This window comes from Aspergillus piperis (assembly GCF_003184755.1).
Source record: "Aspergillus piperis CBS 112811 unplaced genomic scaffold BO85scaffold_1, whole genome shotgun sequence".
Classification (NCBI taxonomy): Eukaryota; Fungi; Ascomycota; class Eurotiomycetes; order Eurotiales; family Aspergillaceae; genus Aspergillus; species Aspergillus piperis.
The window spans coordinates 579,086-604,845 of NW_020291591.1; the positions used below are offsets into that span (position 1 = coordinate 579,086).

At 48.8% G+C, this 25,760-nt stretch overlaps 10 protein-coding genes and 1 non-coding gene across 11 annotated transcripts; 5 read left to right on the forward strand and 6 right to left on the reverse strand.

Annotated features, from left to right (window-relative positions):
- Nucleotides 1-3,074: 3,074 nt before the first annotated feature.
- BO85DRAFT_493973 (SGNH/GDSL hydrolase family protein) lies at nt 3,075-5,054 on the reverse strand (the record flags this gene model as incomplete). Its single annotated transcript, XM_025663849.1, has 5 exons — nt 3,075-3,079; nt 3,250-3,295; nt 3,350-3,429; nt 3,763-3,927; nt 4,046-5,054. The coding sequence occupies 5 exons, from the start codon at nt 5,052-5,054 to the stop codon at nt 3,075-3,077; spliced, it is 1,305 nt and encodes a 434-aa protein (XP_025520621.1).
- Nucleotides 5,055-5,341: 287 nt separating this feature from the next.
- Nucleotides 5,342-6,754, reverse strand: BO85DRAFT_473403 (uncharacterized protein; the record flags this gene model as incomplete). The annotated part of the gene is made up of 4 exons (XM_025662622.1): nt 5,342-6,029; nt 6,084-6,474; nt 6,511-6,662; nt 6,717-6,754. The coding sequence occupies 4 exons, from the start codon at nt 6,752-6,754 to the stop codon at nt 5,444-5,446; spliced, it is 1,167 nt and encodes a 388-aa protein (XP_025520622.1). The 3' UTR covers nt 5,342-5,443.
- Nucleotides 6,755-7,030: 276 nt separating this feature from the next.
- On the forward strand, nt 7,031-8,098 carry BO85DRAFT_5711 (uncharacterized protein). The gene is made up of 3 exons (XM_025665495.1): nt 7,031-7,235; nt 7,293-7,559; nt 7,649-8,098. The coding sequence occupies exons 1-3, from the start codon at nt 7,081-7,083 to the stop codon at nt 7,839-7,841; spliced, it is 615 nt and encodes a 204-aa protein (XP_025520623.1). The 5' UTR covers nt 7,031-7,080; the 3' UTR covers nt 7,842-8,098.
- Nucleotides 8,099-9,018: 920 nt separating this feature from the next.
- BO85DRAFT_493981 (aromatic compound dioxygenase) lies at nt 9,019-10,547 on the reverse strand (the record flags this gene model as incomplete). The annotated part of the gene is made up of 8 exons (XM_025663850.1): nt 9,019-9,050; nt 9,119-9,164; nt 9,224-9,303; nt 9,367-9,583; nt 9,643-9,738; nt 9,835-9,963; nt 10,056-10,438; nt 10,496-10,547. The coding sequence occupies 8 exons, from the start codon at nt 10,545-10,547 to the stop codon at nt 9,019-9,021; spliced, it is 1,035 nt and encodes a 344-aa protein (XP_025520624.1).
- A 379-nt stretch (nt 10,548-10,926) lies between these two features.
- On the reverse strand, nt 10,927-12,001 carry BO85DRAFT_360557 (aromatic alcohol reductase; the record flags this gene model as incomplete). Its single annotated transcript, XM_025655557.1, has 2 exons — nt 10,927-11,868; nt 11,930-12,001. 2 exons carry the CDS (start codon nt 11,999-12,001, stop codon nt 10,927-10,929), a joined length of 1,014 nt encoding a protein of 337 aa, XP_025520625.1.
- A 646-nt stretch (nt 12,002-12,647) lies between these two features.
- BO85DRAFT_464733 (tyrosinase family protein) lies at nt 12,648-13,966 on the forward strand (the record flags this gene model as incomplete). Its single annotated transcript, XM_025662005.1, has 3 exons — nt 12,648-12,856; nt 12,905-13,100; nt 13,163-13,966. The coding sequence occupies 3 exons, from the start codon at nt 12,648-12,650 to the stop codon at nt 13,964-13,966; spliced, it is 1,209 nt and encodes a 402-aa protein (XP_025520626.1).
- A 102-nt stretch (nt 13,967-14,068) lies between these two features.
- BO85DRAFT_5719 (uncharacterized protein) lies at nt 14,069-14,400 on the reverse strand. The gene has a single exon (XM_025665497.1). The coding sequence runs from the start codon at nt 14,327-14,329 to the stop codon at nt 14,105-14,107; it is 225 nt and encodes a 74-aa protein (XP_025520627.1). The 5' UTR covers nt 14,330-14,400; the 3' UTR covers nt 14,069-14,104.
- A 598-nt stretch (nt 14,401-14,998) lies between these two features.
- BO85DRAFT_409902 (extracellular lipase) lies at nt 14,999-16,577 on the forward strand (the record flags this gene model as incomplete). Its single annotated transcript, XM_025657455.1, has 1 exon — nt 14,999-16,577. The coding sequence occupies exon 1, from the start codon at nt 15,057-15,059 to the stop codon at nt 16,575-16,577; it is 1,521 nt and encodes a 506-aa protein (XP_025520628.1). The 5' UTR covers nt 14,999-15,056.
- Nucleotides 16,578-17,901: 1,324 nt separating this feature from the next.
- On the forward strand, nt 17,902-21,065 carry BO85DRAFT_473407 (non-ribosomal peptide synthetase; the record flags this gene model as incomplete). Its single annotated transcript, XM_025662623.1, has 6 exons — nt 17,902-18,033; nt 18,112-18,592; nt 18,651-19,012; nt 19,080-20,239; nt 20,293-20,563; nt 20,631-21,065. 6 exons carry the CDS (start codon nt 17,902-17,904, stop codon nt 21,000-21,002), a joined length of 2,778 nt encoding a protein of 925 aa, XP_025520629.1. The 3' UTR covers nt 21,003-21,065.
- Nucleotides 21,066-21,643: 578 nt separating this feature from the next.
- BO85DRAFT_494011 (aromatic amino acid aminotransferase) lies at nt 21,644-25,511 on the reverse strand (the record flags this gene model as incomplete). Its single annotated transcript, XM_025663851.1, has 4 exons — nt 21,644-23,114; nt 23,599-24,626; nt 24,695-25,277; nt 25,376-25,511. The coding sequence occupies 4 exons, from the start codon at nt 25,509-25,511 to the stop codon at nt 21,955-21,957; spliced, it is 2,907 nt and encodes a 968-aa protein (XP_025520630.1). The 3' UTR covers nt 21,644-21,954.
- BO85DRAFT_t1 lies at nt 23,189-23,260 on the forward strand. Its single transcript has one exon. It is a non-coding gene; the product is annotated as a tRNA-Arg (tRNA).
- Nucleotides 25,512-25,760: the final 249 nt, after the last annotated feature.

Below are 25,760 nucleotides of genomic sequence, written 5' to 3' on the forward strand. Positions count from 1 at the left end.
TGGTTGAAGAAGAGAAAGAAGAAAAGGGATCAACACTGGCATCCCCGGGGGGTGTTATATACTTAAGATTTGGACTGTTTGAGAACGCCATGACGGTGAATCAGGGTACCCAGGAGACTGGACGGAATGAGACAGGCTGTTAGTAGGCGCGCACCGAAAGTCAAGATGCGTGTGAGTGGGGAGGGGGGAGAAGATTGACAGACAGACAGTGAATTGGGTTGGGTTGCATGTCGAGTCGTGGGACACATAGTTTTGGGAGTGCAGATGGACCCTGAGTGGTCCCTAGCAAAAGGGACTCCATAGTCGAAAAGATGAAACAAACCCGCAGCGGAACCTGGGACTTCGGCTAGCGACGCATTACTGTGTTTACTGAGTAGATACAAGAGACTCAGTATTACCCCTGCCAGCCCATCCGTCGCACCATCAGCCCGGCCCGACGCTTCATTGGCTGGGCCCAAGGCGGTTGGCGCCGGCATTTGCCAATCAACGCCTGCAGGTCGCGGATTCGCTCTGATTGATCGGCTTGCAACTAAAAGTAAAAAGTATCATCCGCCAGCCTACGAGTTAGACAACGTTGTCCGACCGGTCATCTTGCCCTTTCCACATCTTCCGATCATTCTTTCTGCTCGGCGAATGAGCCTTCAAAGTTCGCCATTCGGCTTGGTCAACTGTGACCTGCTCACTGACCGAAGCTCCCCTTGCCCTTACATTGCAGCCTTTGCGGAAGATGAAGCCGACGTGGGGCGATGGACACAGCCTCGCAAGCCACTGAGCAAAGATGTGCATTTCTATGACTCTTTCCAAAAGGCAGCAGCGAATTGTGAGTCCAGGCGAAACAAATTTTCCTTTTTTTTCGCCTCTACCAAGATCCCAACATTCCATACGTACGAAGGACACTGAAGAAGTTCGTTCTCCTGTCATCATTCCAGTCCCCATCAACCGGGGGCTGTCATTATCAGGCTCAACGAAACCCCATTGTAAGAGATGGCGTGGGCGAGACCATTCCTGGGACACCTCATTCGACCACAGAAAAACTCAACTAAGCATACATCTCCATCTCCAAGATAATCCTTCAGCCCAATCCCAAGCTCCCCCAGGCAATTCCTTCCACCCAGCCATGAGCGCGTGTGCCGACTTGGCGCTTCGGTGGCGAACCAGATGCCCGTCCCTGTCTTACCGGTGAAAATCTTATTGCATCCCGCTGCCCCGTATGAAGCAAAGCATACTACACTACACCAACTCACGCCCTTTTTTTTTCCGGTCCAGAAAAAGAAAACAAAATCCTCCGTATGCAAGTGGCAGGGAATGTTGGCAATCCTCAGCCGCCGACTTACGACCCAACCAAGATACAAGTAAACATCCAACCTCCTGCACCATGGTTCAGATCATGATCCCCGCATGGACGGACCCTGTCGGCGCAAAAGTTTGGTCGGATCGGTGGGGTTCTTTTTACCCTCCCACCGTTTCTTTCTTTCACCAAGTCGGAGGGCGGCTGGCTCCGTGATTTAATTGCTACACGTTGATACCGGTTACTGGATTCTTCGTTGCTGGGATTTCATGGATCAAAGAAGCACGTAAACGCGCTGCGAGTCAACAATTTCTTTGTGCGATAGCCGCCCACTGTATGCGCCATGTGGATTCGAAGCATCATTGGTTACACATGACTACCAATAGTAGCAGATAGTATGCGCGATATATTTAGGTAAGAGTTTGTCCTGAGAAACCTGCATAAACCAATAAAGGAGATGGATTAGTAGCTGCTGTTCTATGACGTCGTCTATCGCCTTCAGTACTTTTTCTTCTCCATTTACTCAACATCTATACCACCTCAAAAGAGACCTATCTACTCAATACACAATCCCAGCTACGCTCATTTACACAATCACAAAAATCACCAAGCATGTGATTCCAATACTTACTACTAATCACCTTCCAAACCCAGCAATAGTCAACCCCACAACAAACTATTAATCACATCACCAGAAACTTGGCAAATTAAACCCATCATCCCATCATCATCAAAACACGAACTGGACCCATCGAAAAGAAAAAGAAAAATTCTTCACAGACTTTAGATCGTAAGTAGTACAAAGTACTACTACTAGCTCCGGACCATTTCGGCAGTTTCGAGAATCATCGAGATTGAAATTGCGGGGGGTGGGTGTATCAATCTGAAACAGAGGAGGCGGCGGGAGATCGCGACTGTCAGCTAAGCGAAGGGGTTGATGATACTACTCCATAGTTTTAATGAACATTTGATGAAGAGAGAAGTTTAATATAATGGTCTGAAAATTGAGTCAGTGAGTTTTCAATTTATCAATTTATAGATGTGATAATATTGTTGCCTACCTAGTTGATAATTGTTTTGTTTTGTTGGTGGTGATGTTTAAAATTGCAGTGGATATGATATGGGTTGATAAAATTATTCATGATGATAATGAATACTACTCTACTATATTTGACTTTTGGGATAGGTGGGACAGTTCTGCGTGTGTAACTACGATCGCAGTAATTTAACGTGCAGTAAAAATCTGTCTAGTATTGTCTGACTACCTATTATGTGATATAATAATAATAATATAGAAGAATGTTGGCGATTACTATATGTATAATCCTATAAGCCTTTCAGTTGCAAAACGTTGTTGACTGGGGCCGGGCTGGTTCGGGCCACAACCATCTGACGGTGGATACACAAGGGGATCATCATCGGTAATGAAAGGTGGATCGAACTCCTGGCTTAGTCTTTGGAACGTTGTCTAGACCCTTCTTCTTCTTCTTCTTCTTCTGCCTTGTGCAGAGTTGTGTTGGGGATGCTGGCTAATGATTGATTGCCTTGGATTCTCGTCTAAGCAGACTCATTGCCACTTTACAGGGCAAGGAGTATTATTGAGGGAATAATTTGCCGCATATTGATGTCTAGGCATATTCTTTGGTAATAGATATCTTGTTAATTTGAGAAATGCTCACAGTTTGGTAGTTAAAGGAGGGAAAATATTAGGAATGCCAAGCTATGAATGTCTAGAGATATGGCATGAGTTTTCCGAGATAAGTCCGTAGACAGGTTCAAATTCCGTTCACACTATACAATGAGTCTCTATGCAATCTATGGGAATCATACTATAACGTACATACAACTTTACTTTTACCCTCGGTCATGCTAGTTACTTCCACCGGTTGGGATAGGGGGATCTAGAATACTCGTTTAGCCAACACGATCTCACTGAATGCCAAAAAGACCATGTGACTTACTCGGGTCTTCAGTGGTTCCATTATGGATTGCGGTCGTATCAACGCCCTGCAAATTATTAACAACATCCTGGTATGAATAAATGAGTGGTTCTCCACTTACCAAGGTAATATACCCAAGGACTCCGTTCCTATAATCCTGACCATCTAGTGGCTCCGTATCCATGATAGCCATGGCCCCCGCTGTTAATCAGACCGCAGCATCAGCATCTCAACAGGAAATTAAACTGAAACCCAGGTTGCATATATGCTTACTCAACGAATCCTCATAATAAACCTTGAGTCGTCCAATTCAGACGACCCCAAAGCATTATGCCTAATCGAAAAGGTGGAAATCTGTTTAAGTATTGGCTTGGATCGCGGCCCAGACGGCATCACGGAAGGCAAACATCCCATCTGAGCGTGGATGGAAGGCCTTGATTTGGCGAGTGGGTAACCACCATCGAATAGCGGTGCTGCTGTAGTTCCCGCTCGCAATGTCGGAATTGGCCTGGACGAGAAGCTGAGCTATCTTACCATTCGGATCCGTAGAGATGGCAATGGACGCGTCGCACATCGCCACAGCATAGGGATCGGGGTCGGTTCCTAGGGTGGTATTGCAGGTCGCAGCGTCGGCGATGGGAATGCTGCCCAGAGACACCATGTGGACCACCTCGGCCGCTTCAACGGCGGCAGTTTCCGCTTCAACCGTGACCTACATCATACATATAAGCAATCATGATAGGTTTATCATGCAAAAAGAAGAAGGAAGGGGTGCGGACCAGCTCGTCGTGCTCATGTGGTTAATCATTCCACCCACTGAGGAAGAAAAACGTCTCTCCCCGGTTAGGACTGGGCTCATAGACACCTTCCTCGCAAAACCGATGTGTGTCAAATAATGGCTGCATATCGACGTAGGTCACGCGAGTGGAGCCATAAGCTGTGTTGGCATCTTCGATGGCGTCCTGTATCACTTGATTCATCTGGTTTACTAGGTCGTCTAATTCTTTCCGTAAAGCTGTTTTCAGGAAAGGAACAACTTCCCTTATTGGAAGGATAGGGTTATAAGCCGTCCACCACCAGTCAAAGGTGGTCAGGTCACAGATGGTGGTGTCGTAGTTGAAAAAGCCGACGTAACCAGTGACATATAGCATGAAATCCTCGTTGAGTGAGGCATTGAGAATACTGAGGTAAGCTTCCTTGAGCTTGTTTCTCACGCCCGCTGAGCTGGTATCACTTAGGATTGACCTCGCCTTGTCCTTTTTCTGCTCACACCAGGCTCGGAACTCCTCTGCATCATGAAATGTCTCCCAAGTTATGCAGTTGCGGATGATATCACTGAATCCCACGTCATTGCCTCCCACTGTTAAAGTGCCGATATTAGGTGACGTGGTGTCTTTCCACTTCTTAACTTGGTTGATTAGTCCAGTCGTAGTGTCTCCCGAGCGCGCATAATTCGAGAAGGGGATGCTGGAGTCATTCAGATAGTTGTAGAGAAGTTTTCCGTAATTGTTGGAGCCCACACGGCAACTATCCCACGAGGTCGATCCCGTACCCATACCAGCGGCGTATGAGTCCCCAAAGTGTAAATAGCCCGTGACGTTCAGAGGCTGCTCATTTTCGTCCCAGATGAGGTAGTCATCGTATACGGGGCAGTTTGTATCTCTTCTCCGGGTGGTTGAAACAGGGCTGGTCGTGTCTCCGCCGTCGTCGCTCGTAGCCGACACCACTGGGATGTCATTGCTGATTTCAATTGCACGTTGGCATTGCGCACTAAAGTAGACCCCCCCCCCCCCCCCCCCCCCCCCCCCCCCCCGGGGCTTTGCCATGACTCAGCATTCCATGCAGCTCTGTCTTTCTTGCATTTACCCTCATTCCCGTTGTCGTCAGGACAGAGAATGTCATGTGGCTTATTGAGGTACCAAGGCGCACATGAACGATCTAGATTACCTTGGACCAGATCCGTGCAGCCTTTGATACCATATGCGTAGTCTTGCGATCTGAGATATGGTAAGGAAACCAGGCGGAAATTACGAAGTGCTCGATTGAACGACTAGTACTAATACTAAAGGCCATAGTAGATATCATAGGGCTTGGCGGGTAGAACGAATGCTACCCACGATAGAGTGAACGGCCTAAGGGCCTTGTTTCTGTAATCACGGTAATCATGTTAGAAATAGTAGCACTTGAGGACAGTCTTCTAACGACAAGACACCGTTCAGTCACTAGTCATCGTCCACTCCACAATATTCGAAGCCGGTATAACCACTTTCGATCGGTTATCATTGTTCTTCGGGTGCGAAATGGGCTCAATCCCCGAGCCAGGTAGTGTGACAATGGTTTGCGCGTGATCCTCGGCCGTACCCCAGTCCCACCAGTCCAGTGTAATTCCTACGAATTGGTATCGGACCTGCTCGCCAGGCCGGAGGTCGTCGGGCAGATCAAAAGACCACGACTTGGACCAGGATTCCCCGGGAAAGAGCGTCACGAAGCGACCTTCTGGATTTTCCGCCACGTTGAGCACTCTGTCAGGGTTATCCCAAAACACATGCGGTGACCGGTCGTCAACGGATCTCTTCCATTCGTTCTCTGTCTCCATATCAGACTGACTAGGACGGAGACGGCGATAGACACGAAAGGCGTCAAATGGATTAAACGCCCAGGTATGGAAAGTGATTGGTTGAGGGCTCTCATTGTCGGATGATGGACCGTGGTATACGACCCGAATGGACAAGTCCAACATCCCGTAAAGAGGCATTGTGGAGCTGCAGCTCAACTCCAGACTCATGACAGGTGCGCCATCCCTGTCTTGATATTAGCTGATAAACTCTTTTCTTGAGTGGAATTGAAGGGCGTACACTCTTTCACTTGGACTGATTGGTGGCGGCGTCGGAGGTGAGGGAATTGGCGGTCTTCTTCCTTCTTGCACAGTAAAGGTGAGATGTGCACCACCCGCAACCAAGATAGGCAGGTGTTTTGTTTTCATTTCTATCTTCTGCTGCGCCGTACCCCAATCCCAGTATGGAATTTCTTGGCCCGTCCAAAGAAGGGTATAGATATGCCCCGGTTCTAAAAGCGTGGTCCAGGTATCGGGTAAGCTTTCTCGTACATTTATAGTACTGCGGTCCCAATTTTTCTTAGCCTCTTCGACATAATATGATTCCGGTTCGTCCGGGAACTGATAAATTCTCGGTAATGATGATAAATGTCTTGAATGTTCCTCAATACTGATCTTCTTGATATTACCCTCTGGATCATGGGATAATAAAATAAATTCATTCTTACTAGGATCTATAAAAGGATCCCAGTAAAACCAGAACTGTTGGCTGTCTATGACCCTGCGCAAAGTAATTGTGAATGAGTAAGTTAGTTTCCCATTCTCTGTCCAGAGTGTTGGGCTGCCATCTAGCTCGAGGACTAATGGTGGAGTGTCGGGCCTATATAAAATTCTTCTTAGTGACTCTATTCTATAATAGTTGTATTGAACATACAGTCTATTGGTTTCTTTCCATCTGATGTACCTGTCCATTTGAAAAGTCTTGAAAATTGTTTGTCGGGGTCGTAGGTGGTAGAAAGTCGGGAATTGTTTGGACTGGAACCTACAGGGTCTAACTCTTAAATTGCACGCACTGTCTCTAACTTAAATAAGTCGACCTAGGCGGTGGGTCACCTGCTAGCTTCCTGACAGCTTACTTTCACTTTTCACTATCCACCAAACGGAGAACTCAAAATCGCGTTGTATCAGGGATCAGTAAGTAGTCATTCGTACTTTAGAGAAATTTCCCCTTCCTCCCTCCACCAATTTCCGACACAAGCCCGCACCGCTCCCCTTCCTTCCCTCAACGGTCTTTATCAATGGTCCACACTTTCCCTTTACTTAAATCGCTCAAACCGTCCCATAGATTCTCAACACTAAAAGCTACGACAGATTGCACCTTTGGAAGGAAAAGTGGAGAGAAAGAACACCAGAAAATAAAAATGACCCATTCCTGCCCTAACTGGCTTCGTGTGTTAGTATCAGGCCATGCGGGTAAAATGTAACCTTACTAAGTTTGCACCCTAAACAGAGTCCTCCTCGGCCTTGAGATTACTGTGTTTTTGCCTCAGCTCTGGCGCATCCGGGACCAGAAGGCAAGTACTGGTCTCTCCCTTATCTATATCTTTCTTAACCTTTTTAGTATTATTGAATGCTTAATCATTGGTTTCTTTACAGCTATTAACTGGACTATCACTGATACTAATAAGCCATGCTTTTTTGTCCATTCTCTGAGAACAGTCAGGGATTGTCTAAATCTGGTACAGCTGGGTGTTGATTGGGTGCTACTCTTTTTTCTGTAAGATTACTTAATCCTCTTTTTCACAAGACCCGTGGATTCCGCGCTCCGCTGAACCGAATCTTAACATGGACACTAACTGAAAATAGTTTAAGTTTTATTCTATACTTATCTTATCTATTCCTTTTTTTATTATTTCTACACCAGACAGATATATATTTTTGTCGCTGTCCTGTACACAGTATTTATTTTTATTTTTTATTATTTTTCTTTTTACAGATACTCTCTTCTTTTTTATCTTCCATGAACCCGGTGAATCTCAACCCAACTTTAATGTGGTGATATTTAATTATTCCTCGGGCCATCCAACTCCGCTTGCTGTTGTTGGATTCGGGTGTAGTAAGGGCCTGAGACTGGGCTTTTCAGGCGGTAGTATTGGCAATGCTAGCTGTATTGTGGCTGTTCTGAGTAGGACTCGCCAGTGGATAAGATAATGTCCTGACGCCGTTCCGGTCCATTGCTAGGTTCGTACTGGTAGGTTGGCCGGCTGGAGGCACGGGGATATTTGTGCTGGTACAGTTGGGGTTGGCTGTTTTGGGGCTGGTGGGGAGAAGGAGAGTAGGTGGTGGTGGTGAGGGAGTGAGCGTAAGCGAGGGAGAAACGGAACCCCTCCTGGCAAGGACGAGGGAGGTTGTTGAGGAGCACGCATAGACCTTCTATTTGACTTGACTTCTTTCTTTCATTTACCCTTCTGGGTAACTCGGTGGGAGTCCACTTGAGCTGCCTGGTCAGTACATAACGGCCAAGCCCGAAAGTATATTGACCTAATGCGCTGTATATTACTCTAATGAAAGCTAAGGTATACAGACAACCAGAAAGACCCTGGCCATCACACCCGGCCCCACAAGCCTCCCCGGTAAACAGCTAATTTAGTCACTCTATGACTACTTGTGGCGAAATGAACTATGCCGATAAGAATGACCATGACCGGAGCTACCAGCATGACCCACAGCGCGCTTGTGTGCGGCCTAAAGCAAATTAAAGAGTGCGAACGTCTGGTTGTTGGTGTTGGAGATGCATGAGGAGGCTGGAATGGCTTCTGCTTGGGTTGTGGTAAAGGCGATGAGGATTGTAAGGAAAGACTGGAGGTGGCGGGAATACATTGTGAAGAGATGAAATGAAAGAACGTTGGCGGCGGCGGAGAGCCCGTAGGGTAAATCAAATGAAAGGAAGAATGAGTATTTGAATAGATCAGAGAACATTGAAAATGGGAAACTTAGTTTACTATTTGAACTGTCCTAGTTTCTGTGCACTAATAGTTGTATGTATGCCTGATATGGTTGCTGCTACTACTTCTGTCATGTGGCCTTTGGGATCAGGCCTGACAGATCGGTTGGTGCTAAGTGGCTAGGATGTTTCATTTTTCCCTTATTCATGCTCGACAATAGCCCATAAATTTAGTCCTTGGGGGGGAAAAATCGCATGTATAATCTGACTCAGCAGCAGCCCCAAAGTCATTCTACGCACCTGCAGTGGTCGGGATAGAGGGATCTGGAAGACTTGTTCAGCCATTATCCAACAACCGCACTCAAGGCAGGACAGAAATGTCAGCAACTTACTCGGGGGTTCGGTGGTGCCATCATGGATTGCAGTAGTATCCACACCCTGCAAGTTTTGCATCATTAGCATCTTGATGAGTCTCGTTAGTTTTCAACCCCACTCACCAAGGTAATATATCCCAAAACCCCGTTCGCATAATCCTGACCATCCAAAGGCTCTGTGTCCATGATAGTCATGGCCCCAGCTATTGATCAGGCCACGGAATTAGCATGTCAACCGAAACCAAAACTGAAATAGACATGCTTACTCAATGATTCCTCGTACCAGACACCGTCTTCCGATATTGGTCTCCGTGGAATCTGGGTGTGATAGGAATACGGCGGCACTGCCATGACTTTGGTAGCTAAATCCTCGTTGAAAAACAATTGTGCCGTATTTACAGTTCGGCCTCCCTGAATGGTGCCGTTACTGGCGATAGTCCAGTTAGTGTGGACTTGCACATGCACATGAATAGCGCGGTTGGTCTGGAAAAATTGTCAGCTTGTTTGCTTCCAACACTAATAAATGGGGAATGCATCCTCACATAAAATCCGGGAAATATAGAAGTAAAGCTGGTTACACCGTTGTCATCGGTCGGCCACATGCCTCGTAGCCAGGTTGTATTGTCCGTTGCTAGGAACTTTGTTCTCCGTCAGATGATAAGAGCCATTGTTTCCTCCCTCAATTTGGGGAAGACTCCATGGGAGCTGGAGGAGGGCGCAAAGGGAGGCATTACCGAAACATCACCTTGACCACCATCTCTGTCGCCGATTGGTTCACCAGTGCTGTCAAAGTACTGGTCCTGGAACGGTATATTTGGATCTAAGCCGGTGAAAGAACTGTATGACCCACTAGCATTGCAGTGCTAATCCTGGGAGTTAGAACAATGACCCCTCTTCCACATCATTCTGCGCTAACGAACAAAATGATGAGCGACAAAGGGATTGAATAACTCACCCAAATATCGACCAAAGCATTGGACAAGGGCTCGCAGGTATGAATGTCCATGAGGCCGATATCCATAACGAAGGGCACCCCGACCTGTTCTTCCACAATATCCTGACGCAGTGTCTGACTCCGTGGGTATACGTAGGGGCCCGTGCTAACCTCCGGAGTTAAGATACAGGTGTCATTCTTCAAGAAATCATATGTTGGTGCATCAGCCGTGATGGTGTACGTGGTGGTGCCGCTGCCATCGTCCTCGGATGGTGACAATGCCCGTCGGCGCATCGCATGCCGATTCCTCTTCATGAGGCCGACCGTGTCGGAGCATCTTTTCGCCAGTGCACCACGGCGCGCCAAGTGAATAGGATCGGGCTGGGCATGTGGTCCTGGGTGTGCTGGTTTAAATTGGGTTAGAATTGAACTTGCATAACTCAGAATAGGGAGTCACGGACCCTGGATGAGAGACGCCAGCAACAGAACCGAGCCTAACAAGAGAGACTTCATGGTGAGATGTACAAGAAACAACACCGTGCTCAGAAGCTACGTAGTGCAACGCTTGGACAGAGTTGCAGCTTAAAGACCCGGGATAACAAGCTTTATATCCGCAGAGCCCGAGAATGGATGTTGCCAACAAGTCCATGGTCCCATGGGGGAAATGATCTTCATATATTAAACCGATCGTAACTATGCTACATTGCCGTAACCATAAGTTAAAAGGCTATGAGTGTTGCAACGGAATTCCCCTCCGTTATCTTCTTTAATTCTTTCCTTCCGTTTAACTTCTGCGTTCTACATTTGTTTCATTCTAATTTCTCCCGGCTGTCAAGGCATTTGCGCTATTTACTCTGAACTTTCTTGGTATCCTTGAGTAGTTACAAATGTCTCAGTGATAAGCATAGCCGCTTTCAATCATCTCCTTGGCACGTTTGGTACATTCCTCGAGGTCCTCCGGGGGCAATCCCAGGGCATCATTGGCCAGGCCATGCTTCTCTCCAAAATTACCGTCCCCATTAGGGTAGAATTGTCGTGTGTATAGCATTTGAACATACCCCAGTTTGTCATTCTTCTTCTGCAGCCGTTCCTGGCCTCGGATATACCGATCGTGGCTTTTCTCGTGTTCAATAGTCCATTCCTCGTCCTTATCGCCGGTAACCTTCTTCAAACTCTCGAACATGTCTTTCTGACTTATCGTAAAGCTAGCAATATACAGTGGTCTGTTCTTCCATGTGCTCACTGTTGGGCTTGTATCCCCTGGACCATCTGGCAGTTCCTTCAGATTCAAAAGGGCGGCAACTGCACGGCCACATTGATCCCAAGTACTGACATTTATCTTCGTGTTCCCATTGTCAATAAGGGTGAGATGCTTCCTTTGCATATCAAACCCGAAACACTCCGCTCCCCGAGCCATACTAAACTCATACCAGAAGCCGCAGACGAGCGCAATCCACGAGCAGACATTCGTAGCCTCGATTTCCTGAAGAGTCTTGCGAATCACATTGCCTCTACCAGTCTCCTTGGCCAGAGCGTCGTTAGTGAAGTCGGACCCATAGGCATTGGGCATCACGTATGGAACGCCGGCTTCGGCTGCTGCTCGAATTAACTTGGACTGAGTATCCGGTGGTGCCATGACAGACATGGTAATTACGAGAAACTGTTGGCCTTGCAGGGCCTTGACAAGGGTAGACTCATCATCGTAGTCAATGTAGGAAGGTATGACCCCTTCCGGTAACTCCTTCTTGCCCTTTAACCGGGTCAACCCGGTAATTGTATGCTTGCCTGTCCTGACAAGCTCTGTAGCGATGTAACGACCGATGGAGCCAGAAGCCTAGGAAGCATCAGGGTCAGTAAATAGAGATGCGATGGCCAAGATCCGTATTCTGACTTACACCAACGATAGCCACTCGTTCAATGCGATTCGTGAAGCCTGGAGGCTGGTCTTTGGCGTACTCTGTAGCCATTGGACTTTGGGGTAGAGTACGATGGGGTGTCTATTGATGAGATACCCAGAAGACCTTGAGACATCAATCAGGAATCTAAGACAGTCAGTCACACTGCAATAGGGTCAAAGCAGCAGTACACAGGGAACTATTCTAGGGGGAACCAGCAGGAAGTACTACGTAGTAGACCTAGAAAACACTAGTCCAGAATGTGGTTACAAAGCAGCACAAGGCGGCGATTAGTCAAGGAGACGTAAGTCACCTGCTGCAATCACATTCACGCCAAGCTTATTCACTACTACGTTCATTCCTCGTCCATTCCTCAGTCATTCTTTCACCATCCATCCCCCCACCCCCTTGCTTCGGTACGCTGCCACTTGCCACAGACTTGAAGGTCTCTACCAGTCTACCTACGGAGTATGCATCAGTGGGTCCAATCAAACTAAGTTCACAACAATGATGATGAGATAATGGAAACAGTGGGGAGGGGGGAACACAAGCCATGGACAGTGAGTAATTCAGAACTTGGCCGCAATCGGTGAATCTTGGCCACATGCTATCGGCGCGTCCCTCTTGCAATATACAAGCCTATAGATAGCTCACTGCTGGCCCGACAAGGAAGTACTGGACCGACCCAACACCAGGCAGAGCACTCATACCGTCACTCATGCATCTCAAGTGGCTGACCCTGGTGTGTCTGCCCTCTTGGCCATCAGCATGGGCTCTGTACAACCAGTCTACAGACTTCCCTGACCAGGATATCGACAATGGTGTTGCATTGCAGCAGATTATCAATGATTCCCTGGAAAACATGAAGCTTGAGTCTCTGGCAACCAATGGCTGCCGCTTTGAGGACGCCCAAATCCGCAAAGAATGGTAAGTTTATCCTACGCAAGCCGCATCTGACCCTTGCTATCGGTCAAGGCCACCATCTCACGTCCAGGGTAGGCGCAGCTTGTCTCTAGCTGCAAGGAAGGAATTCACCGATGCTATCGTCTGCTTGCAGAGTCTTCCTGCAAATATTTCAGCAGAAGAAAAGGAGACCTTCCAGGGAGTACAAACTCGGTATGATGAGTTCGTAGCTACCCATATAAATCTGACGGAACACATCCATGTGACGGTTGGTAAAAGTTTCGTTGAAAAATTAAAAGTCGAAGCAATCGCTGAAACGTTATCTTGTAGGCTGATTTTCTCGCCTGGCATCGGTTCTTTCTTTATGCATTTGAAAATGCGCTACGATTTGAGTGCAACTATACAGGCACTCTTCCCTACTGGGAATGGGGACTTGATGCGGAGAACCCCCAGAGCTCTGTCCTCTTCAATGGTGACCCATACAGTATGGGGACTAATGGGGTAGATATGAACCGAACAAGCATCTACTGGGAATCTAAAAACTTGAGCATTCCAGCCGGGATTGGGGGTGGGTGCGTATATGGGGGTCCTTTCTCCAATTACACAGTGCACATGGGCCCTATTGATGCTCCTGGAGAGCAGCCAGTCCAATACAACTTGGAGTATAATCCGCGCTGCCTATCGCGAGATGTGAACCCCACCATCTCACAAATGTCAATCTCCTTCCGCAACACTACGAAATTGATCCTCTCGTACGATACGATTGATTGGTTCCAAGGCGTCATGCAAGCAGACCAACGCTTCACTGATCCCACAGCTCCTTTCACATACGGGGTTCATGGTGGAGGACATCTCACTGTTGGAAGCGTCTTGGCAGACATTGATACCAGCCCGGCCGAGCCGATGTTCTGGCTTCACCATGCACAGATCGACCGTGTCTGGACAATCTGGCAAGGACTAGATCCGGCGAAGAGAAGAAACGCGATCTGGGGCACTTCAACCCGAGGCGATAACCCGCCTTCTGCAAACATGACGTTAGACGATATGCTTGATTTTGGGTTTATTTCTCAACCGCTGAAGTTTGCCGATCTGATGAACCCTCTGTCTGGACCGTTCTGCTACTACTACGCATAGCCGATAAAGTTTGAATTTTTGGATCTTGGAAATAAGTGACATGTAACCCCGACAGAAGTTAATTCTATCATCTTCCGCTTGAAAAGAAAACCGGGATAAGTCATTGATGTATGAAGCCGATCGGCCTGAAAGTCAACTCTACCGGCGCGTTGTCAACTCTAAACAGACACCCATCGTTTCCGGCAGTTGCGGGAAGGCAAAGTGGATCATCAGAACCCAATTCCCCAAAACATCATGACAAGAAAATCGAATTGAATTGAGGTTACATCGACTGACGGCGCTTCTGATCCAACCCCTTTCTACTGGAAAAGATTTTCTTGGCGATACATAACAATTTGTGTTACTCTTCAGATCCGGGCGCATCCAAGTCTATTCTTAGCGGCAGTACAATATACAACATACAACATAGTGAGTGTAACTCTACAACTACAACCCCACAACCCCTGTCTGTCGCTTAATACAACCAGGGAGAAGGAAAAAATAATAATAATAGTAATAATAATAATAATAATAATTAACCAAAAAGAAGAAAAAGAAAAAGAAAAAGATTCATCATCCATCAGCTCAACGAGAAGTCACAAAGATAGCATCCCGCATAAGTGTTAGTTCATTCCGCGGAGGATGACAGATTCCACATTGAGCATTGAGACATGTACCCTTAGGGACCCTGGGGGATTGCTATGCTATACCCTCCGTTGCTACTGTCTCAATCCTTCCTCCATTCTTGGCCCATCCGTAGAATTTGAGCTCATTGGAGAGAAAAATCTCACTCCTCACTAACTACGTACTACGGTCTGAAATCAATGGCGGTCTGAATCAATAGCTCCCTCAGCACAGTTACCGTACATTGTCCCGCGGGGGAGGGTCCATTGTCTGTTTTCAGCTTCACCGATATGAACTGTCATAATCCGTAATCTCAATAAGGATGTCGAAAACAGTATGCACAATGCTACATACTGTACGTATAGCCTGAAAGTCGAATAATTGATCAAGGTTGTAATAATGCCTTGGCTTTCTTATTATTTATGCTCTAAACCGACGACCTCATCCCCCCTGGATCTTTGACAAGGTAGCCAGTCAGTCCGTCGATATGGCTTCCTCTGTCTTCTTGCCGCTAATTGCGGCCGCCGCATTACTGCCCACGCTCGCTTCTACACAAGATGCCCACACACCGACATCCGCTCCTACCGTGCAAGTCCGCAATGGCACGTACGAGGGTGTCTACAATCCCACGTACGATCAGGACTTGTTCCTCGGCATACCATATGCGCAGCCTCCGGTCGGTGAGCTTCGCTTCCGTCCACCACAACCGCTCAACACCAGCTGGTCCGGTACTCGAAACGCAACAGAATACTACAATGAATGTATTGGGTACGGCAGTGATGACTGGTACTGGACGGACGTGGTGTCGGAAGACTGTCTCGCTCTCAGTGTGATCCGACCTCATGGCATCGACTCAGGCGCGAATCTGCCCGTCGTCTTCTGGATGCATGGTGGAGAGTTTGCAGAAGGAGGCACTCGCGACTCCCGTTATAACCTCTCTTACATCGTTCAACAGTCTCAAGAGATGCAAGCTCCCATCATTGGGGTCACTGTCAACTACCGCCTTTCGGCATGGGGCTTCCTCTACAGCCAGGAAGTCGCTGATGAAGGCTCCGCCAACTTAGGACTCCGTGACCAACGGCACGCACTGTACTGGCTCCAGGAGAATATCGCTTCCTTTGGCGGAGATCCGTCGCGGCTCACTATCTGGGGCCAAAGTGCTGGCGCCAATAGCGTCGGTCTTCATTTAGTGGCATACGACGGCCAGAATGATGGCATCTTCCGTGCTGGAATTGCTGAGAGCGGCTCCGTGCCCTCCCTCGCGGCATACATGAATGCTTCAGAAGCACAACCCTACTATGATGCCGTCGTCAACGCAACTAACTGCACCGCCGCTTTAAACACACTTACCTGTCTCCGTGAAGTTCCCACCAACGTCCTGAGCTCCATCTTCAACAGCTCCCTCGTCGCTGGGGCTGGATATCATCCCGTCATTGACGGCGATTTCCTTAGAGCCTCTGGAATCGTTAACCTCCAGACTGGCCAATTTGCTAAAACCCCGCTTCTTATTGGCACCAACTTCGACGAAGGGACCAAGTACGCCCCTCACGGATACAACACCACCGACCAATTCATCTCCCTCGTCCAAGCTAACGGAACCAATTATACCAGCGCTCTCACCATTGCATCCTTGTACCCAGATGACCCAGCCGTTGGTATCCCGGGGACCCTTCATGGCCGTCCCCCACCGTCATACGGTTACCAGTGGAAGCGTGTAGCTGCTTTCCTCGGGGACCTTCTCATGCACGCGCCTCGCCGTGTGACAACCCAGTCGCTGGCACGCTGGAATGTACCTACCTACGTATATCACTGGAACGTGATGACACTGGGGCCATTAGACGGAGCAGCGCATGGCTATGAAATCCCGTTCACTTTCCATAACATTGATAGTCTGGGTGATGAACGGGGAAATGACAGCGTGATCTGGCCACAGATATCGACTATGATGTCACGGATGTGGGTGAGCTTTATTAATCATTTGGATCCAAATTATAGTAATAGTGAGTGATGCCCCACCTACCTCTAGATACTACTTTGAGAGGTTGAGAGTAAGAAGAGATGCTGACATGCTGTTCTGTAGTGACGAATGTCCACTGGCCTGTCCACACGGCAGAAAACCCGCATAATATGGTTTTTGATGCCAATGTAACTGGGCTGGCTTATGTTGAGCCGGATACTTATAGGGCGGAGGGAATTGCGTATATCACAAGCATTCTGCAGAGTGCCTTCAATCGTTAGGATAGACTAGTGCCGTTAATATCAATAGAAATCACCAATACAGAGAAGCCTATGTTTCCCCCCAAAAAAAGAGCTATTCAATCAAACGGCAATGCAACCTCACACCGGGGGGAGGGCCGGGGAGGTCTCAACTCTCTGTGGAACTAGAATCCAGTAACGATAGATCCAGGAAGGCCAGATCTGTTGACTCATTGTTTGTTAGATCCCGATGTTGCATCCGAAAAAGCTTCGGTTTTGTCGTGGCAACCGTGCTAACAGTTGCTGTAAAGGCGACTCTAGAAACTCCACGGACTGTCACTATCTCGATGACTAGGTATTAAAGCGTTCTTCGAACTCCTTGGCGTTTGGAATTCCGCGGAAGATTGTCTCAACTCCTAATGGTTGTCACGGCAGATGGCTTGGCAATGAGACGAGACCACGGGTGACCGACATGTGTCAAGCAGTAGCTATCGGGGATCCGAGCAAGCATAGGTGTCATGGACTTTGCAGGCAAGTGCTGTCCGTTCTAGACCAACGGCTAGAGCGCGGTGAGCATACTCGGCGAGCTGAAAGGCGTTGCCGATTATCCGCTTTGTTTGTGCCCTTTCCGTTTCCGGGCGTAAGCAATCACATCAGGGCAATGCCGTGTGGGCCTTAGAGATCTCAACTAACCTTATCGCACTTTACCTCACAGTGATACAACCCAAGTGACTTTTGGGGAAACTGAGACTGTTGATCAACATACATTAGCACCACACACAAAGCTGCCAAGGAACAATAGTACTGTGAGAGCCGTGGAGATATTTCCTAACTTTGTCTCCAGATCTTGTACTACGTACCCAACCAGGCAGGGGTCCGTATCAACGGCTCCACAGTAAATGTTCATGAATCTTCATGTCGTCATGACTCATATCTCGAGCGATAGTGCTAGGCATCACTCCACCTAAAGTCGCAATGGCTGTAGAGCTCATCTATCGAGAATACGAGCAATAACCAGCAATTTATAAAGGCTAGGGCCATCCGGCTCAATCCCAACAGATGGCCTCTCACGCCGGCATTGTACTGGTTAGGGCCCAAGTGAATCACAGAATCATTGGTACTTTTCATCGCTCCAAATGGCGTCTGGAATCCTGACATATCTGGAGCAGGCGGCCGAGTATTCGCCGTCTAAAGGCTTCGTTTTCTATAGTGTTGGTAAGGACCAACCGGAGACGATCCTTTATCCCGAATTTTGGCGCCTCGTCAAGGTAACATCCTCCCGCCTCAGAACCATGGAGTCCCAGCAGGGGGTTTCATGTTTGCTTTGCTAACTGCATCATCTTCAGCGTAATGCTCAAACGTTAGTTGAACAAAAGATCGCGGTGCCTGACCGGATTCTCCTGGTCCATTTTGACACTCACAAGGAGAACATCATTTGGTTCTGGTCTGCCATTGCAGCCGGAGCCATCCCAGCTGTGTCTACTCCTCTGGCTGTAGACCCAGTGGCTCGGGAGCGGCATCTAACCCACCTTCAGAGGCTCCTAGAGCGACCCAATGTCCTCACCAGTATCAAGCATACAGATGACCTGAAAATTATCGATGAGTCTCAAAAGTTCTTTATTGAGGATCTGGCCTCGAATGCAGACCAATCCGCAGATTATGAACCTGCGAGTCCTTCGTCAGACCTTGCGCTGCTACTGCTCACCTCCGGCAGTACGGGCAACGCCAAGGCGGTGATGTTGCACCACTCACAAATCTTCGCCGCAATTGATGCCAAATGGAAGGCACTAGCAAGCACTCCAGAAAACATTTTTCTGAACTGGATTGGTAAGAATGACTCTTATAGCTCCCGGGCCATACAGGTGCAGCTAACACAGTGTCGCAGGGTTTGATCATGTTGCCTGTTTCATGGAAATGCACATGCACGCATTATCCAGGGGTTGCCATCAAATTCATCTCCCAGCCGTGACGGTTCTGGAGAACCCTCTTCTTTATCTGGAAAAGATGGCAGAGTATTCTGTCACCAACGCTTTTGCCCCTAACTTCCTTGTGGCCCTGGTAGGAAAGGCCATCGAGGCCCAGCAGGAGCGGGATCCTCGTTCACTTGATCTGGATTTGAGTCATTTGCGCATGGTACTCTCAGGTGGTGAAGCCAATCTCGCATCGACGAGCATCTTATTCAACCGCAAGTTGGTCGAAATGGGAGCCGCCAAGAATGTCCTCCATCCGTCTTTTGGTATGACAGAGGTAAGCTGCGTCGTCTGACGAACTATTTGTGCGCACCAGACCTGTTAATGAGATGGCGTTTTGGTAGACATGCGCAGGTATCCACTATCATTACAGCTTCCCCGAGCTCGAGCAAAAGGCTAAGCTGCAATTCTGCTCTGTGGGGCAAACAACACCTACTCTGCAGATGCGGATCACCGACGAACATGGGGAAACGGTGAGAAGCGGTGAAAATGGAAACCTGGAGTTGCATGGGCCCATGGTATTCAAGGGCTATTACAATGACGACAAAAACACCAAGGCTGCCTTTACCGAGGACGGTTGGTTCAAGACTGGCGACACCGGATACATCGACAACAGGGATAACCTTGTGCTTTCCGGACGATCCAAGGACAGTATCATCATCAATGGCATCAACTTTTATTCCCACGAGCTGGAGAATGCCATAGACTCTGCCGGGCTAGAAGGACTTGTCCCCTCTTATACGGTGGTGGTCTCATCCTGGCTTGATAATGCGGACAGTGAAGATATCATTGTCCTATACCTGTCAAGTCAGAAAGGCACTGAGGACGACAGAATCTTCCTTGAAACTCTCAACTCGATCTCCAGGATCACTACTCTTTACTGCTCCAAGCAGCCGGTGGACATCATACCACTCCCGGTAGAGCTGCTTCCCAAAAATTCCCTGGGAAAACTCCCTCGCACAAAGCTCAAGTCGCAGTATGAGGAAGGTCGCTTCAACACATATAGGGATCTTGCCGCACGAAGAGCGTCCGCGTATCGTGCGCGATCCAAGCGTGCCCCGCAGAACAACATGGAAGAGACGCTTGCTGGAATTTTCGCGGACGAATTCGACCTTGATGTGTCCGAAGTTGGTGTGGACGACAGCCTTTATGATATGGGAGTGAATAGCGTCCGGTTGATTCGATACAAGAGGATCGTGGAGACCCGTCTCGGCCTAAGCGAAGAAATCCCAATGATCACGATTCTGCAAAACCCGACCATTGAAGCATTGGCAGTCATGCTACAAGATCTTCAGAAAGGTCCCAAGCCATATAATCCGATTGTGCAGCTGCAAGATGGCCCATCGAAGGCCCCTCCGATCTTCTTCTTCCATCCCGGAATGGGCGAAGTTCTTGTGTTCCTCAACTTCAGCAAGTACTTTGCTGACCGAAAAGTGTACGCTTTTCGAGCCCCGGGTTTCAATCCAGGTGAAAAAATGTTTACCACTATCGACGAAATGACAGAGTAAGTCTTAGACCGTCCCGTCAGAGAAACCTCAAAACTGATCAACATACTAGCACCTATCTCAAGTCCATCCGAGAGCTCCAGCCGGAAGGACCATACATTTTCATCGGGTATTCGTACGGTGCCATGATTGCTTTTGAAACCGCCAAAAAGGTCGAAGCTTCTGGCGATAGAGTCGGCTTCCTCGGCAGTCTTAACCTTCCGCCACATATCAAGAAGCACATTCGAGAGATGGATTATGCCGAGTCGCTGCTTCATCTCGTATACTTCCTTGGGTTCATCACCGAAGAGGATGCCCATCGCATGTCCCCGGATATGCACAAGGTGAGCCATCTCCATTGGGGTAATGTCAGTGTGTTCGACTAGGACTGACGTTGTTCATCACTTCTAGCTCCCTCAAAGCGAGGTCCTTCCAGCCATCATGAAAGTCTCGGATAAAGAGCGCGTCCAGGAGCTGGCCATGGATGAAGGAAAAATTCGAGATTGGGCTATGCTGTCGTCGAAGCTCCAGGAGCTAGCCCATACATATGATCCTTCTGGAACTGTGCAGTCGATGGATGTCTTCTACGCCATCCCACTGCTTTCTGTTGGTCGAGACAAGGATGTCTGGCTCAAGCAGCACCTCATGAGGTGGAAAGAGCATTCCAAGTCGGTCAGGTTCCATGATGTTCCTGGCTCCCATCACACGATGATGGCAGAAGAAAATGTCTTTGCATTGCATAAGATTCTCCGGGCGGCATTGAATGAGCGTGGAATGCTTTGATGGAAGCCAGAGGCGTCCTCTCTGATTACCTCTGAAAGATAGGAAAGGAATCTGTTTAGGTGGCAAAAGCTTAGCAGGGACATTCCTATGTCTATGGATTATGATTCACATGTGATAGGATTAGTAAACACATAGTAGTATTAATATCAGAATGTAATACTCTTCTTCCAATTGGCGATCATGCATGAGACATACCGGCGAGTAGGGTAATGCTATTGTAATATGGGACGCGTTCTTGATGGTGAAGGGTGCTAGAGAGCAGATACAGTGGAAGAAAAGTGTGGGGGAAGAGAAGAGAAGGAGAGGAAGGGACAAAGGCTAAATATACTACTAGTGGGGAGTACAGCAACCAAGTAAGAAATATGCCACCAGTACAGACCGAAACGGGAAGGCGCGGGTACATAAGGTATATGATGTAGAAATAAAGACCACTATATACTTATCTCTCTGCAGCGTGACGTCGCAAAACTGTCATTAGGATATCCTATAGTTCTCTCTAATATAGATAGCTTCTTTTCGAAGATGGTAGCTAGTTCTCCCAGCTCTTTCACCTGGAAGGTTCTTTCATCTTTACATCCTTCCAGGTGACATCTCCTCTATCAATAGTCATTAGAGCTCATGGCTAGCTGGCCGTTATCATACATACGTAGTAGATCCAATCATCCCATTTGCGAAGACGCCAACCCCGCAACTGCGAGCCACAAGCCCAGATGTACGAGTACGCAGGCCATCGCTATCCAAGGGTATCGATCGGCTCAGACCATAGGACTCATCAACAGCGCACATACTAACTGGACGCATGCAGGACCATCCAAGGGAGTCATTGATTCCTCCAACCTCCGCGGACCAACTTGCTTCTGGTAATGAGAATACACCACGCAGGTGGCTCAAAACCATGCTACATACCCAATTCACAAACCATAGCACGCATCCTCACCCAACCATGCATCAATTATTTCTTTCCCTTCTTCTTCCCCTTCTCCCCCGACGTCTTCTCTTTCACGAAACCCCCCTTCACCAACGCATCCCTCCCCGCGGCATTGATAATGCGAAACCGATCTGGCCCCAACAACACACCCCCATACCACCTCGTCACCACAACCACCACATCCCAAACATCCATCAATTGCATCAAATGCAGTAGTCGACCGCCAGCAGCCGTTTCCCCATCATCATCGCAATCCTGCACAATCATCTCCGTAGCTTCACCATTCTTATTACCACTACCGCCAGCAGTAGAAGTAGATGACTTCACCTCGCGAATCCTCCACGCACTGATATTATGCGTCGCGGATGCGACCTTCTTCTCGGTCGCGAGCAGATGATCCAAAAACGCCTTTGCCTGATCCAGACTCGTGACGTAGGCGGCGCGCCCAACGAAGACGGATTTCTTTTCCGTGATAACATCGGAGAGAATCCATGGTGGTGGGCTGGTGAGGTTGAATTTATGGTAATCGGGAGTATTTGACCCTGTGGTTAGCGATTGATAGTTGTCGCTTTCGGTGGTTGTTTCTTCGGAGGCTGGTTGGGTGTGGGAGGTTGTATCATGGTTGTTGGTGGTGGCTGTAGCGCTACCGCCGATATTGAGCTCCGTGAACGCCTGAACTGCTTCATTGATCAGGTCGAATAGACATACCGCGCCCGGTTGGTATGTGCGGCTGAGTATGTCCTCTAGTACATCGACGGCGAGCTTGCCCTCTCCGCGTGAGGCCGTGGATGCTGTTCCTAGGATTTTGGGAGGGGTGTCGGGATATGTTGAGTCGAAGCCGAGGAGGAAAGACAGGTGGGGGTGTTCTGGGAGTTGAAGCTTTATTGTTATTGAAGGAGGAGAAGATTCTGAAGAGCCGGGTCCCCCTAGGTCGAGAGTTGAGGGCCCGGTTGAGGTAGAGGTAGAGGTGTTCGTGATGGTGAGGGTGTCCGGTTCGTAAATGGCATTGATGGCTTCAATTTCTTCTGCCAGATCGGTATTCTGTAGGGATTCGAGCGCCGGATCCATCTTTGCGGATTTGGTAAAGGCTGGGCAGCCCGGGGCGGCGGCGGTGGTGATGGGTGGCTTGATGCCGCGGGGTTTTAAAATTATCGCGCATTGCGCCAGGACGATGACGGTTATCTCTGCGATGGAGCGGATTTGTTCCGATATTTTATGATGATTTGTATATTAGCTGAACCAAAGTTATCGTACAATTGGCTCTATAGCTCAATGGTAGGGCGTCAGTTTTCGGTACTGAAGATTCTGGGTTCGAGTCCCAGTGGGGTCGTTTTTTGTTTTTTTTGGGGGGTGGGATCCCGCACCTTGCTATTTCTTGTCGACGCCGCTGTCTGGGTTCCCCAAAGACAGTGCTTTACCACTGCATCCCAATCTTGTTTCGAAATATAAATGCTGTTTCTCAATTGTTTTGCTATACAGAGTCTGAAAGGTGACTTCCGTCGCTAGTATGATTCAGTCGGTGTGAAGCTCATGCGCCAACATAATCGATGAATATATAATCGCTATTCAGAATGACGGATGTAGTAGTCTGGTGTATATTAAATTCAAGTGACCCATTCTAACAGCCCAAACCCAACAAATTCCCTGAACCCTTTGCCTGCAGCCTACTAAGAGCAACTTCCTCATCATCCAAGCCATCAAGATTCTTCCGTTGCCAAAATGCACGGAATCCATCCACCAACCTCCGGGTAATGCCCGACACATCCTCGGCCGGCATCGCTGCAAAGCACAACCTGTAATATCCCTGCGCTCGACCCAAAAGCTCCTGTGTAGGAGCAAACATGGTCCCCGGACCAGAAAGACACAGATACGGCTTTTGCATCAAATGCAGCCACAAAGCTTGGATCAGCCGCTCCGAGCCATACTTCTCCAGCAAGGGGTGCGTCTCAATGCAGACCTTGACCCACACAAACATACCACCAGTGGGCCAGGAAAACTCATACATCTGCATCTTATCCAGGACTTCCCAAGCATTCTCATCGTCCGCCATAGGTTGTGGTGCATCGTCCCATGCGCTATCGGAGTCGATGAGATACTTGCCCTCTTCGAGGATAGTGCACATTGTCTGCATGCGCTGTTCGTATCCCGCACGGAGACCTTCCAGCCAGCGAACCCAGCCGTCCATCTGCCAGGCTTGTTCGCTCTTTCTAGACTTATTCTTACTTGCGCCTGCGGCATTCTGGCCATCCTCGGATTGCTGGCCCACAATTAGTTCAGCCACCATGGCCTGTACGAATCCCGACGGCTGCTGAGTTGATGTCTCGGTGAGACGAGTCAGTCGTTCGATTACAGCCGGTTGGGCGGTAATCCATCCTAAACGACAACCAGGAGCTATGGTCTTTGAGAAGGTGTCGAGACGCACAACGCGCCCGTCTGTATCAACGGAGAGATACGATGGCACCAAGGAATCCAAGAAATCGTACCCGGAGGACCTGCCGTGGGCGTTGTAATTGCGTGGGATTACATCTACGGCATCTGATCCTCGGAATCCGGCCTCCATAGCAGTTGCGGACGGATACTGCAAGTTCCAGTACGGATCGTCTTCTATGATGATGATGTCAAATTGCCGACAGAGAGCATAGATCTCCCGCCTGCGCTCGACCGACAAGGTCCCGCCCGTCGGGTTTTGGCCGATACTGCAGTTAGACAAGGCGAGTTTTAGCCAACTTGAGAGGAAGTTCTGCTACAGGTCGTTGACACTTACGTGATTGTGTACATCAGGTGCGGAAGACGGCCCTTTCTAAAATCCCAGTTCTCGAGCACGTCGGCCAACCCTCCCTTACCATGCGCAAGCATGCCTTGCGCGTCTATGGCTACCGGAACGATGTTGAGGCCCCGCGGCTTCACAGTTTGGATTGCATTCATATAAACGAATTCCTCGCAGAGTATACCCTCGCGTTGACTGATCCAATCCCGACGAGGATCCCAAGGGTTGGTGAAGGTTTCAATGGCCTTGGAGAATCCGTCGGTCGCACCGCACGTGAGGAGGGTGTTAGGGCCGCCGGCATAGGGGACATTCGGATGAAGGTGGTTGCGGGTAAACTGGCGGACGAAATCGGCCATCACGGGGAGGCCTTCAGCAGTCCCATACTGTAGGGCTGTGGTAAGATCAATTTTCTTTAGGAGGTTGGTGGTCGGGCTTTCTTTCGGGACAATTCTGCGCTCGGTTGAAGGGGAGCCACTGGGGGGCTTGACCTGGTCCTTGTCGGAGGTTGCGGGAAAACGCCGAGGATGGGCAACGGTAGCTTCGAGGGTATCATAGGGGAAGTATGACGCATTTGGCAGGCCTGATGTCGCAAGAGGTTAACAAAGTGGCACAAGTGCAAACCGCCGTGAATCGCCAAAGCAAAAGCCAGAAGATCAAGAAGCAGATGAGTAAACGTACCACCGGCCAAGTTGGCAATGCCTGGGATGAAAAAATACTTATACAGGCTCTTGGTTTCGCTCGCCTCCCGTCTCTTCGTAACCGAGGAGAAATGATGCGACAGGTCCAGTGGAGGAGACAGCGTTGAGTAAACCATGATTACGGTGGTTGGACGATAGCAGTCCACCCAAGACAATCCTCAGTGTGATACTTGGTCGGCTGCCGGAATGGTCGTGGGAGGAGTTGCATGAATCATTCGCGAGATGGATGCTGAACTGGCGGCCACCCCGATATAAGCAAGCCGGGGAGGGTTATCTTGGTGCTTGATAAGCAGAACCAGGCCGGGTTGGGGGATGGTTCGCTCCACTTGGTGAACCGGCGATTGGATATGCGGCCGCGATAGGCT

Excerpts from the sequence above, each read along its gene's own strand:
- BO85DRAFT_5711 (XM_025665495.1), top strand. The coding sequence starts at position 7,081 with ATGGTCCACACTTTCCCTTTACTTAAATCGCTCAAACCGTCCCATAGA. Across the intron at positions 7,236-7,292 it reads TGCCCTAACTGGCTTCGTGT|AGTCCTCCTCGGCCTTGAGA; the intron begins GTTAGTATCAGG and ends CACCCTAAACAG. Across the intron at positions 7,560-7,648 it reads TGGGTGCTACTCTTTTTTCT|TTTAAGTTTTATTCTATACT; the intron begins GTAAGATTACTT and ends AACTGAAAATAG.
- BO85DRAFT_5719 (XM_025665497.1), bottom strand. The coding sequence starts at position 14,329 with ATGCGCCCGGATCTGAAGAGTAACACAAATTGTTATGTATCGCCAAGA.